The following is a 14,054-nucleotide window of genomic DNA, read 5'->3' as shown; positions in this document are numbered from 1 at the left end:
TAACCAGGGACATGAGCTATGGCACAGCTAAACAGTTTGTAGATCTTCATCAATGAGACTGGACCAAAGCACATTATTTTGGCCTGGATACTGTGCCTAAACACCCAAGGGGGGAGCAATAGTGTGACCTCTCTTAGAAACCTGGAATTCAGGTTGAACCTACAGAGTGGTTGTATAGTTCCTACAGGGGTCAATTCTGATGATAAATTGCATGCCCATTTGTAGGCCGTGTTTGTCGTCTGTTTGTAAAGATGTTGTATTTTAAAGATATGATCTGTAACTGTGGATTTTGATTTGTTCTGAAGTTTTCCTGCTTTAGTTTGATATTTCTTTGTTTTTTATTTTTATTTCAGAATTCATTTGATATGGAGTACGAGATGGGAAGGACTCAATCTGATGCGTTTCAGGAGTTATCGAGGTAATAATCAACCACTTGATATTAATCCATTAATAATGTATTCATGTGAAGGAATATGATATATTGAATTTGGATACGTGGGCATGAATTAGCTACTGTGTCTTCACTTTGTATTATTGCATGCTGAGTAATACATGAGCTACTATAGCCTGTATTTTTTAATTGGGTGTGACCGAAAATTATGATAAAGATACTGTTTCTATATTAGTATTTTTTCTGCCCTCGTAGAATCTGAACTTTATTTGCTACTGAAAGCATTTCCCTCATATGTTTCAGTTTTTTTCAAATTCTTGAATGTTGTATTATGTATAATACTGTTTTTTGCACTTTGTTTTAATTTGATGAATTAGGTATAATATTTTTGGGTGAAGTCTTTCACTTTACTTTCACGACGTGATGTAAGATTGTTTATTACAGAGTCGTGATGGTTACTGGTCATGTGATCACAACGGTTATTTGCTTTCCTTTGTCGAAATTCTAATAAACAAGAAACGTTTTCATTGCTACTGAGAAACGTTTGCATCGTTACTGGAGTGGCTCGTCTTTCCCTAAGGTGGATTTTGGATGTATCGGGTAGTGGCGTCTGCTGGCAAACTCCGACCCATGTGGTGAGGCGTCCTTTGTTTGCCATCGGAGTTGTGCTATATATATATGTGTGTATATATAAATATATATATATGTATATAGATATCATGTGCACAAGATAGACGTAGAAACATGCAGACAAAACACGAACATTGGCAGGTGGGAGGTGAGGGGTAGTGGCGGCTCAATGTGGAGTGTAGGGGTCTGTTATGAAACAGGGAGTGAGCAGATAGAGGTGGAGAAGAAATGACTTGGGGCAGAGGGGAAAAGCAAAACCACTCATGTGGAGTGCTGGAACACAAACAGGTACCTCAGGAGCAGTGTGGAAGGGCACAAGTACTTGGTCCATCTTCCAGGAGAGGGTCAAACACAAGAAGAGGTGAGTTGCAGGCAGGGCTTGACAACAGGAATGACTGAAATGACACTCACGCAGAAGCAAACCAATGTCAAGCTACGGGCGAACTGTAAGTCCACTGTGTGTGAACAAAATTTCTCAAAGAGACAGCTCATGGGTTGTCTAGCAGAGACATAAAAATGGCACCAAAACTCCAAAAATCCTAGAAAGAAAATCAGAGCTATGCATTTTTAATGTTTTAGGCAACAATATCACAAAAAAAGCACTAAGCACCAATTATAATCTATGGATGTGGTAGACTGGGACCTAGGCGTGATGTCAGGTCGACCCCAAAGGAGTGTGAGTTGGATAAACCAAGCAAGCTCATCCCAGACAAAGATTTTACCTGGGGACTTAGAAGCAGATTTGGATGCTGGAGAGAGAGGGAACTCTGTTGCAATGCCGATGGTGTAGACAGACCATAGGTTTGGATACGGCGGTGCATACTCACACACCACCACAGCCAAACTTTTCCGATGGCCCGATAGAGTAAGGCTCATCAGAGAATTTGCTATACATCTATCCACCTAATTAGTATAGATGAACAAAGAGCAGTTTTTTTCACTGGCCATCACCACCAGACAAACCCTGGCAATGAGGGACAATACAAACGCAAAATGCTCCCCCTGCAATAGGAGATGACTCTCATGGTGAGTGGCATTATCTTTTTTATTTTCAAAAAACCCGCTTTGGGATTTTCTTTTTGAAAAGAAAAAAGAAAAAACTGTTTGGTGCAAGACTCAATCTAGTTGATGGAGAACTGCACCAAACTGCAAAAAGCATCTACAGGAACAGCCTTGACAGCAGTGCCTGGAAATGCTTTAGAAATGAAGCCAGCTTGGCTGTCATTTCTAAATTTGATAGGCAGCATTTCCGTTAGGGCGATGGAGTAAATTACTCTGGCACCCTGGCGGAGAAACGGGCCGCCCATTGATTTATAAATCTTTCCCTTCATTATTTTATGAAGTTCAAAATCCTCTGGTGGGTAATCCTGAAGCTGTATCTGTGGTAGGTGTATCCCTGTTGGCTTAGGAGGTCTTGGAAGTCCAAAAATTGTTTAAGACACAACTTCTCAGGGTCTCTAGATCAGGCTCCTTCGGACCTCTGGGAGAGCACTAAGGGGCCAGAGATCACTCAAGCAGAGAGCACCAGCAACGTCTAGTCCACATCTACTTTGTAGTGATCATCTAGTCACTTCAGGTGGAACAACCAATCCCCACAAAGTTCTAGAACTATTTGGTTTATTCTGCCAATCACCACTTTAACTGTTTTATATTGTGTATCTTTAACCCCTTGGGTGCCGAGGACGTCGTTACGTCCGGTTGCTCGGCGCACAGGCGCCACGGACGTAACCACCTTGTCCTGGACCCAGCCCATGGGTCCTGGACAAGCTAGAGCTCCCCCCGTGGGCCTCCCGACAAACCCCCCCACCTCACAATGACGTATGATGATGTCTGACCTCATCAGAGGTCACCTCCCATCCCAATCCCAATGCTAAGAATTTCTCTTCTGCTCTGGAGGAGGGGGCAGGCAGAGACACCAAAAGAAAGGAATGGCTGTTCCTTTCGTTTGATGTCATTCTGAGCATTTCTGCAGTAAGATCGTGATGCTATTGGGCTGCAGAAATGCCCACTAGGCATCAGGGATTTTTTTTCTGGTTTGCATTTAAGGGGAGCGGCCCCTGGGGCAAGGGCCGCTCCCCGGGGGGGGGGGGGTTTGGGGGGGGGAATTATTTTTCAGCATTTTCGCCCCCCGGGGGCAAATCCGCCTATATTCATTAGGCTGATCTGCCCCCAGGGAGGGCAGAATCTACTAGATGCCAGGGATTGGTTTTTTTTGTGTTGTTTCATAAAGGGAGCGACCCCTTAGGCAAGGGTCGCTCCCCAGGGGGCAGTTTTTTTATTAGGCCTTTTCTGGAATCCACAAAATTCCTACCACCCAGCATTGTCACAACTATAGCAATAAAAATTCTGCCCCACTTGTCAGCTTAAAAATATATATTTTTCAAACTGCCCTTTTGGATCCGCTTTGGTTCCCCCTTAATTTCAACATGTTTTTGTCTCTTCCCCGTCACAGGCACTTGGCCCACCTACACAAGTGAGGTATCATTTTTACCGGGAGACTGAGGGGAAGGTTGGGTGGTAGGAAATTTGTCCCAGTGCGGTGATCCGACACAGAAATGTGGGAAAAATGTGATTTTGTTTGCTAAATTTTAGCTTTGCTGAGGATTCTGGGTAAGAAAACAGTGGGCGATCCACACAAGTCCCACCTCCCTGGACTCCTTCGGGTGTCTAGTTTTCAGGAATGTCTGAGTTTGGTACGTTTCCCCATATGGCTGCTGAGCCCTGGACCAAAAAAACGCAGGTGCCCCCCGCAAAAACAGGTAGTTTTGTATCTGATAATTTTGATGTGTCCAGATAGTGTTTTGGGGCATTTCCTTTCGCAGGCACTAGCCATATCCACACAAGTGAGGTACCATTTTTATCAGGAGACTCGGGTGAACTCTGGGTGGATGGAAATTTGTGGCTCCTCTCGGATTTCACAACTTTCTCACACCGAAATATGAGGAAAAAGCGTTTTTTGGGCAAATTTTGAGGTTTGCAAAAGATCCTGGGTAACAGAACCTTGTGAGAGCCCCACAGGATACCCCATATTGGATTCCCCTAGGTGTCTAGTTTTCAAAATGCATAGGTTTGGTAGGTTTCCTTAGGTGCCGGCTGAGCTAGAGGCTAAGGCACTTTGTGATGTGTCCAAGTTGTATTTTGGGGCATTTCCTGTCGCGGGAACTAGTCTTAAACACACAAATGAGGTACCATTTTTATCGGGAAACTTGTGGAAACGCTGGGTGGAAGTAAATTTGTGGCTCCTCTCAGATTGCAGAACTTTCTGTCACTGAAATGTGAGGAAAAAGCCAAATTGTGAGGTTTGCAAAGGATTTTGGTAACAGAACCTGGTAAAAGCCCCACAGGTCACCCCATCCTGGATGGTGTCTATTTTTAAAAAATGCACAGGTTTGGTAGGTTTTCAGAGGTGCCGGATGAGCTAGAGATCAAAATCCGCAGCTAGTCACTTTCTAAAAAATACGTCAGTTTTCAATGCAAAAATGTGATGTGTCCATGTTGCATTTCCTGTCACGGGCATTATGCCTACCCACGCAAGTGAGGTGCCATTTTTATCTGGAGACTTGGGGGAACACAGAATAGTAAAACAAGTGTTATTGCCCCTTGTCTTTCTCTACATTTTTTCCTTCCAAATCAAATCAAATCAAATCAAATCATTAGCATTTATAAAGCGCGCTACTCACCTGTGCGGGTCTCAAGGCGCTAGGGACAAAGGGGGTGGTTATCGCTGCTCGAACAGCCAGGTCTTTAGGAGTCTCCGGAAATCAGAGTGGTCCTGGGTGGTCCTGAGGCTGGTGGGGAGGGAGTTCCAGGTCTTGGCCGCCAGGAAGGAGAAAGATCTCCCACCCGCTGTGGAGCGTCGGATGCGAGGGACGGCGGCGAGTGCGAGGCCAGAGGAGCGGATGGGGCGGATGGGGACGTAGAAGTTGAGGCGTCTGTTGAGGTATTCCGGTCCCTTGTCGTGGAGGGCTTTGTGTGCGTGGGTGAGAAGTCGGAAGGTGATCCTTTTGCTGACTGGGAGCCAATGCAGGTGTCTCAGGTGTGCGGAGATGTGGCTGCTGCGGGGTATGTCGAGGATGAGGCGGGCCGAGGCGTTTTGAATGCGTTGTAGGCGATTTTGGAGTTTGGCTGTGGTCCCGGCGTAGAGGGTGTTGCTGTAGTCCAGGCGGCTCGTGACGAGGGCGTGGGTCACGGTTTTTCTGGTGTCGGCGGGGATCCAGCGGAAGATCTTGCGGAGCATGCGGAGGGTGAGGAAGCAGGCGGAGGACACGGCGTTGACTTGCTTGGTCATGGTGAGAAGAGGGTCCAAGATGAAGCCGAGGTTGCGGGCGTGGTCTGTGGGGGTCGGTGCGGTGCCGAGGGCCACCAGGAGTCGTCCCAGGCGGACGGGGTGTTGCCGAGGATGAGGACTTCCGTTTTTTCAGAGTTCAGCTTTAGGCGGCTGAGCCTCATCCAATCTGCGACGTCCTTCATACCCTCTTGTAGGTTGGTCTTGGCGCTGGCGGGGTCCTTGGTGAGGGAGAGTATAAGTTGGGTGTCGTGGGCGTAGGAGGTGATGATGATGTCGTGCTTGCGTACGATGTTGGCGAGGGGGCTCATGTAGACATTGAAGAGTGTCGGGCTGAGTGATGAGCCTTGAGGTACGCCGCAGATGATCTCAGTGGGTTCTGAGCGAAACGGAGGGAGGTAGACTCTTTGGGAGCGGTTTGCGAGGAAGGAGGCGATCCAGTCCAGGGCCTGGTCTTGGATCCCGGTGGAGCAGAGGCGGGTGATTAGGGTGCGGTGACAGACGGTGTCAAAGGCAGCCGAGAGGTCGAGAAGAATGAGGGCGACTGTTTCACAGCTGTCCATCAGGGTTCTGATGTCGTCTGTGACTGAGATGAGGGCGGTTTCAGTGCTGTGGTTGGTTCGGAATCCGGTCTGTGAGGGGTCGAGCAGGTTGTTGTCTTCCAGGAAGGTGGTCAGCTGTTTGTTGACGGTCTTCTCTATTACTTTGGCTGGGAAAGGCAGAAGGGAGATGGGGCAGAAGTTTTTCAGGTCGCTCGGGTCAGCCGTAGGTTTCTTTAGTAGGGCGTTGACTTCGGCGTGTTTCCAGCATTCGGGGAAGGTAGCAGAAGAAAAAGAAGAGTTGATGACGGTCTAGAGGTGCGGGGCGATGAGGTCGTCGGCTTTGTTAAAGATGAAGTGCGGGCAGGGGTCCGGAGGGGCGCCGGAGTGGATAGAGTTCATGATGGATTTGGTTTCTTCCGTGCTGATGTGGGTCCAGTTGTTGAGGGTGATGGTCGGGGATGCGGGTTCGGTGGCGTTTGGTTGGGTCTGGTGTCCGAAGCTGTCGTGGAGGTCGCTGATCTTGCGATGGAAGAAAGTGGTGAGGGATTCGCATAGATCCTGTGAGAGCGTGACGGCGTTGGCGTTGGCGCTGGGGTTGGAGAACTCATTGACGATGCTGAAGAGTTCTCTGCTGTTGTGGCTGTTTTTGTCCAGTCTGTCGGTGAAAAAATTCCTTTTGGCAGCGCGGATCAGGTGGTGGTGTTCGCGGGTAGCATTCTTGAGAGCGGTCATGTTGTCAGCGGTGCGGTCCTTGCGCCAGGCTTTCTCAAGTGCGCGACAAGTTTTCTTTGATTCTTTGAGGGTGTCAGAGAACCAGAGGGGTTTCTTGGTGTTGTTCTGTCGCTGCGAGCGTTTGAGGGGAGCAAGGTTGTCTGCACAGTTGGAGATCCAGTTTGTGAGGTTGAGGGCTGCGTCGTTGGGGTCGGTGGTGAGGGTGGGTTGGTTGGCGGCGAGTGCAGAGAAGAGTTGCTCTTCAGGGATCTTGTTCCACTGTCGGCGAGGGATGGGTTGAGTGCGGAGGTGGCGGGTCTCGCGTCGGAATGTGAAGTGGACGCAGCTGTGGTCGGTCCAATGAAGGGCGGAGGCGTGGCTGAAGAAGACGTGTTTGCTGGCGGAGAAGATAGGGTCGAGTGTGTGTCCGGCGATGTGGGTGGCAGTGTTCACCAGTTGTTTGAGGCCGAGGTTGGCGAGGTTGTCGAGCAGGGTGGTGGTGTTGGGGTCATTGTTTTGTTCCAGATGGAAGTTGAGGTCGCCTAGGAGGATGTAGTCCGGTGAGGCGAGGGCGTGCGGGGAGATGAAGTCGGCGATGGTGTCGCTGAAAGGGGCGCGAGGTCCGGGAGGACGGTAGACGAGGGATCCTCTGAGGGTGGTCCTCGGGTCGGTGCGAATCTGAAAATGCAGGTGTTCAGCGGCGAGAGGGGAGTCTTCAGTGGAGGTGGTGATGCTGATGGAGTCTTTGAAGACGATGGCGATACCTCCTCCTACTTGGTTGGTGCGGTCTTTCCTGGAGATCTTGTAGCCTTCGGGGATAGCGGTGGCGATGTCTGGAGCAGAGGAGGCGTTCATCCAGGTCTCCGTGATGAAGGCGACGTCCGGTGCTGTGGAGTCTAGGAGGTCCCAGAGTTCAACGGCGTGTTTGTGAACGGAGCGAGCGTTGACTAGGATGCACTTGAGGTGGTTGATGGCACGTGGGCTTGTGGTCGTAGTTGTTGCGTGGTGGAAGATGCGTTTGCAGGAGTTGCAGGCGAAGGGTCCATGGGTGCGTTTGGGGTGAGCTTGGAAGCAGGTGTTGGAGCGTCCTGGGTTGAGGGCATGGAGGGTGGTGGGGTCGTAGCGGATCATCGGGGCTTGGGAGAGCTGGGGACCAGGGGTCGTGGCGCTAGGCGCGGACGGGCGCAGACGGGCTTGCCTCTGGCGCGCCTCTGGCACGCCAGCGGCGCACCCGCTGCGCAGATGCGCAGCGGCCGCCATATGAGGTAGGAGGGGGGGGAGGGGTCAGCTGGGGGCGAATGGGAGCTGGGGGGCGGGGGCGTGCAGGAGGTCGCGGCGGGAAAGCGCGAGGGGGGGGACAGGTAGAGTGAGAAGAGCTGGGGGAGGGGGGTTTAAGGGTGGAGGGGGGAGAGTGTTAGGAGGTTTAGGAGATTAGGGAGAAAGATAGGTGTAGGGTTGTGAAGATAGGGGAGGGGGGGTTGTAGAGGTGGGTGAGGGTGAGAGGTAGAGTGAGGGGATAGGAAGATAGGTAATAGAGGGGTGGCGGGAGGGGGGGAGAGATAGAGAAATAGGTAGAGAGAAAAGGTAGATAGAGAAATCGATAGATAGGGAAAAAGATAGAGAGATAGGAAGATAGGAGGAGGTGGAGAGTGAGGGAGTTGGATAGTGGGATAGAGAGATGGAGAGATAGGTAGATAGGAGGAGTGAGGGAGGTAGAAAGTGAACGGGTTAGATAGGGGAGATAGAGGGGGGGGATGCGAGTGGGGGAGGGGGATGAGGCAGGAGCAGGAGGGCAGGCGCGGGGAGAAGAGGACGGAGGAGGCAGAAGACAAGAAGACAAGAAGAACAGAAGAACAGAAGAAAAGAAGAACAGAAGAAAAGAAGAACAGAAGAGCAGAAGACCGGAAGGACTGAAGACCGGAAGAGCAGAAGACCGGAAGAACAGAAGAAACACAGAAGAACACAGAAGAACAGAGAGGAATACAGAAGAACACCGAGGAAGACAGAAGAACACCGAGGAAGACAGAAGAACAGAGAAGAATACAGAAGAACACAGAGGAAGACAGAAGAACACAGAGGAAGAAAGAAGAACACTGAGGAAGACAGAAGAACAGAGAGGAAGACAGAAGAACACAGAGGAAGACAGAAGAACACAGAGGAAGACAGAAGAACAGAGAAGAATACAGAAGAACACAGAGGAAGACAGAAGAACACCGAGGAAGACAGAAGAACACAGAAGAAGACAGAAGAAGACAGAAGAAGACAGAAGAAGACAGAAGAACACAGAAGAAGACAGAAGAAGACAGAAGAACACAGAAGAACACAGAAGAACACAGAAGAACACAGAAGAACACAGAAGAACACGGAGGAAGATACAAAAAACAAAGAAACAGAGTGCAGAAGACCACAGCAGAAGATGAGGAAGAAGAGAAGAGGAGAGAAGACGGGGAGAAGAGGAGTACAGAAGAAGAATACAGACGAGGAGAGAGGAGGAAGAACAGAGAAGAAGAAAAGAGGAAAAGAAGCAGGAGCAGGAGAGAGGGTGAGTAGCGCGGGGCAGAACGAGGGGCTGGGAGGTGGGGGGTACTTACTGTGGGGTGGGTCTCAGGAACTCAGGAACCTGGAGGAGCTGCAGCGGCAGGGGGAGCGACCTACCCTTGGGTAGTCTTCCAAATATAAGACTGTGTGTAAAAAAGACGTCTATTTGAGAAATGCCATGTGATTCACATGCTAGTATGGGCACCCTGGAATTCAGATATGTGCAAATAACCACTGCTCCTCAACACCTTATCTTGTGCCCATTTTGGAATTACAAAGGCTTCCTTGATATCTTTTTTTCACTCATTATATTTCAGCTAATGAATTGCTGTATACCCGTTATACAATGAAAACCCATTGCAAGGTGCAGCTCAATTATTGGCTATGGGTACCTAGGGTTCTTGATGAACCCTCAAGCCCTATATGTCCCCACAACCAGAAGAGTCCAGCAGATGTAATGGTATATTGCTTTCAAAAATCTGACAGTGCAGGAAAAAGTTACAGAGTAAAACATGGAGAAAAATGGCTGTTTTTTTACCTCAATTTCAATATCTTTTCATTTCAGCTGTTATTTTCTATAGGAATCCACAAATTACCCCTTGTAGAATTCAGAATGTTGTCTACTTTTCAGAAATGTTTAGATTTCCGGGATCCAGCATTGGTTTCACTCCCATTTCTGTCACTAACTGGAAGGAGGCTGAAAGCACACAAAAAATAGTAAAAATGGGGTATGTCCCAGTAAAATGCCAAAATTGTGTTGAAGAATGTGGTTTTCTGATTAAAGTCTGCCTGTTCCTGAAAGCTGTGAAGATGGTGATTTTAGAACCGCAAACGCTTTGTTGACGCCATTTTCAGGGGAAAAACCACAAGCCTTCTTCCGCAGCCCTTTTAAAAAAAATAAAAAATAAAAACTACATTTTGGCTGTATTTTGGCTAATTTCTTGGTCTTCTTCGGGGGAACCCACAAACTCTGGGTACCTCTAAAATCCCTAGGATGTTGGAAAAAAAAGGATGCACATTTGGCATGGGTAGCTTACGTGGACAAAAGGTTATGAGGGCCTAAGCACGAACTGCCTCAAATAGCCAAAAAACAGGCCTGGCACCTGAGGGGGAAAAGGCCTGGCAGCGAAGTGGTTAAAGATCGTTTTTATTTTTTGTTAGGGGCTCTAGCACCTGACTGGACATTCATAGCCTGACTCGCAAAGGTAAACGTACACTTTAGTGAAAGTTTATTTTTGAGGAAATTGACAAAATAATTTTATGAGTAATTTCTTCTTCTATTCCAGCCAAATATGTAATACCAGACATGACTTAACTGGAAGAAGCTTTGTGAGGGTCTGCCTTTCTCCAAAAGGTCCAGTAGCAAAGGCTAAGATAATTACTTTTGTACAGCTTCAAGGATGATTCCTTTCCATCTCTATACATTATTGCAAAGTTCTCTTTAGAGATATTTACTAGCGTATGAACTAATTTTGCAAGAAACAGGCTTACATACCTAGAAACGGAGGAAGTAAGATGTTGTTCTGTGAGACGAGCAGGAGATCAAAGAAAATTGGGGTGATTAGCTACATCTTTGAGTTTGGGGATTTTGGGAATTTAGGGAGTAAAGTCATAGATGAGCTTTGCTTACCAGTCAGTAGAGCCACTTTCAAAGTCTTCTTACACGCTACTAGCTGAAAAGCAAACTCTGGACACAGATTTTATTTAGCATTTTTGAAATTCTTTATGCATCATCAGATGCTTCAAAGTCCTAGTTGAAGAAAGGATGTGACAATGAATCCATAATCTCCTTGAATTCTGGAGATTTCTTCACCCACGTAGTGTAAGAGGCATACATACATTAATATGCAGGTATATTCTTTTTTGATCTAACTGAAATAAACAGTGTTCAAAAAAAATGTTTTCAAATGTAGCTTATTAGTCCTTAATAACTTACTTTTTCACAGCTTCTGAATCATCAGCACTTTTGTCCTTGTAATTAAGCAGTTCTTGGAGACTCTGAATATACCTTAAAACAAATAAAATGCATTCTTTTGTTTATTTCCTATCAGGATAAGAGTTTACAAGTGAAGTAGAAATTATCATAAGATTCTCCACTTTATAAAACTGTTAACATTGCAGTAGCTGTTTTCTCGAAAAACAAACAATTAACATTAAATAAATGTCACATTGTAATCTGCACTACACATATAATTCTAACTTTCTACTCATGAAAATTCCTGGATGTCATCTAGGCATCATCAGAAAGCTCATAGTATTATTTACCAACCCTTACCAAAACTTCCTGATTAGCAAAAATTAGGAATACTCTATACAATTTGTTACCACTATTGTGCTAATCATTACCCAAGCAGCTAAATCATCCTTAAATTCAGCTCAAGTTTTCCTTAAACCTTGTTTGGAGCTAGCCAGATCATTGTAGTCAGGTTTTCAAAGCATCCCACAATGATTTGTCTGGGCCCTTTAAATATTTACCATTATGTTAATGAGGATCTTCCCCAAGTAGTATTGTTAGACCACACAACTTGTCAGCAATGGGAGTAGTTTCATTGACCGTACAGTGACTCTAGAATTCACATAAACTACACACTGTAAATTGCCAAGAACATTAGGATGTATACAATGCAGTCATTAGGGGGCCACTGTTAATCTGCTGGTTGTAATATTAATCTGAGTACAAATGTTACAGTGTAGTAGTTGATACACTGCATACATTGCTTGGACCACTGTCCATCCATTACCACACATCTACTCATTCAACCATACACATTTAAAGGCATTGATAGTATCCCTTCTCAAAATGTTGGCTTGTGGATCGGCTTGGCACAGTACCTTCAGCTGCAGGCACAGATCAAGCAGGAATTTCATCAGACTTCCCCTTTAACTTAGTAATTTAAGGTCTGCCAAGACCAAAGAAGCTAAGAATGTGAATCACAGAACATAGGCGGTCATTCTGACCGCGGCGGTCAGCGGTCGCCGCCCGCCAAGCGGTTCCTGCCGAAAGACCGCTCCGCGGTCAAAAGACCACAGCGGCCATTCTGGCTTTCCCGCGGGGCCGGCGAGCGACCGTCGGCCGGCCCAGCGGGAAAGCCCCTTCAACAATGAAGCCGGCTCGGAACGGAGCCGGCGGAGTTGCAGGGGTGCGACGGGTGCAGTGGCACCCGTCGCGATTTTCACCGTCTGCAAAGCAGACAGTGAAAATCTTTGTGGGGCCCTGTTAGGGGGCCCCTGCACTGCCCATGCCAGTGGCATGGGCAATGCAGGGGCCCCCAGGGGCCCCACGGCACCCGTTTCCGCCATCCTGGTTCTGGCGGTGGACACCGCCAGAAACAGGCTGGCGGGAAGGCGGTCGGAATCCCCATGGCGGTGCTGCAAACAGCGCCGCCATGGCGGATACCCTGGGCCAGCGGGAAACCGGCGGGAAAGCGCCGGCTCCCCTTTTCTGACCGCGGCTTTACCGCCGCGGTCAGAATCGCCCAGGAAGCACCGCCAGCCTGTTGGCGGTGCTTCCGCCGCCCTCCGCCATGGCGGTCATGGACCGCCAGGGTCAGAATGACCCCCATAGTGTGTTATTAGACCAAAGGTAGCCTCCCCAAAACAACTGAAGGACCAAGGTAGGTTTCTATAGTGTCTGCCAGGCTACAACTTAGCGATCAGTGATCTGCCCTTAAATAGGACTTATGGGAGGCATACAGAAAATGCTGGCAAAACGCCTGGTAATATCCTTAAGAGGACTTGGGAAACAGGATGTGCAGCTATGGAACAGCACACAAATATAGGGTACAATAGGAGCAAGCATCCATCACTGAGTAAAGAAAATAGCAGAAAAGCAAGACAGATATAACTATGACATAGGGACTAAACACCAGAGCAGATAATCGTACATTGAGCTATTGTTCCCCGCTGCTAAGACACAGAAGCAAAATAATTTTCCATGCCGTAAAGCAGCTTAGAGACTTCTAATATACTATTCTTAGTAGAAAAGATGGGATTAAAGCACCTCACAGGTAATTGTGTAATTAAAACTATATCATAATAAAGCTGGATCCAATGGTAGAGGCTTTGCAAAGAGATTGTTCAAGTCTCTGTGAAAAACAGAGTATCCTACCACCAGGCATACGATTGACCTTCTTGGTTCTTCTCCCTTACATGTGTTAACCTTTGAACTGTGCAAGCTGCCAGGATGTTTAGATATTAAATGTTCGGAGATGGACGCTCCTTATTTTAAAGTATATACAAGGAGCTGCAAAGCAGTTAGGGTGGCAGCAGGCATTATGCTAGTTAGAATGCTGTCCCTCATTAAGACCCACAATGTTTTGAAAGAAGTGTGAATAATTGGTTCTAAGGAAGCCTCTTATAGCCAACATTCTTTCACCCACATTTACGCCACTGTGGCCATGAAATACAGTGATTCTATTCAGAGTTGTTGTGTGGTGGGTGTTTGGTACAAGAGGGTTTTCGGGTGTGAGTGTGATGTGTGTGTGTGTGTGTGTGTGCATCTGTATGTGTGCATGCTTTTTTTTTAAATGGGGACACTAGGCCAGATAATGTAAGGGCCAAGTACAGGGAGCATGGGGTACGAGAGTCAAAGTTACCTTTCACCTATGACAGTGGTTCCCAACATTTTGACCTCTGTGGACCCCCACTTTATCATTACTGGAACCCGGGGACCCCCACTGAATCATTATTGAAATCTGGGAACCCCCCACTGAGTCATTACTGAAAGCTGGGGACCTAATCTGTTAATATTATTTAATTTTCGAAGCAGTCGTTGATGCCCTGAAGAGGCTTTGCGGACTCCCAGGGGTCCCCGGACCACAGGTTGGTAACCACTGACCTAGGACACTGAAATTCCTTGAACCCCTAATGGGCAGTCTTAAAATGATGACTATGTGGACTAGGTCAACTGGGCTTGGCAGCAGAAGCTGCAAAGGCATGATCATTCAGAATCAACACG

The 14,054-nt window shown here is 47.6% G+C and overlaps 1 protein-coding gene across 3 annotated transcripts in view; it reads right to left on the bottom strand.

The window, feature by feature from the left end:
• PDK1 (pyruvate dehydrogenase kinase 1) overlaps positions 1 to 14,054 on the bottom strand; it is a 163,164-nt gene that overhangs the window by 130,219 nt on the left and 18,891 nt on the right. For all 3 annotated transcript variants that reach the window (XM_069225344.1, XM_069225345.1, XM_069225343.1), the window contains exon 3: positions 11,034 to 11,105. In XM_069225344.1, coding sequence (XP_069081445.1) covers positions 11,034 to 11,105 — 72 coding nt within the window. The remainder of the gene's footprint in view (positions 1 to 11,033; positions 11,106 to 14,054) is intronic.

Source organism: Pleurodeles waltl, chromosome 3_1 (genome assembly GCF_031143425.1).
Source record: "Pleurodeles waltl isolate 20211129_DDA chromosome 3_1, aPleWal1.hap1.20221129, whole genome shotgun sequence".
NCBI classification, from domain to species: domain Eukaryota; kingdom Metazoa; phylum Chordata; class Amphibia; order Caudata; family Salamandridae; genus Pleurodeles; species Pleurodeles waltl.
Note: the sequence above shows the minus strand (reverse complement) of the source record. Positions and strands in the feature narration are given on the sequence as shown.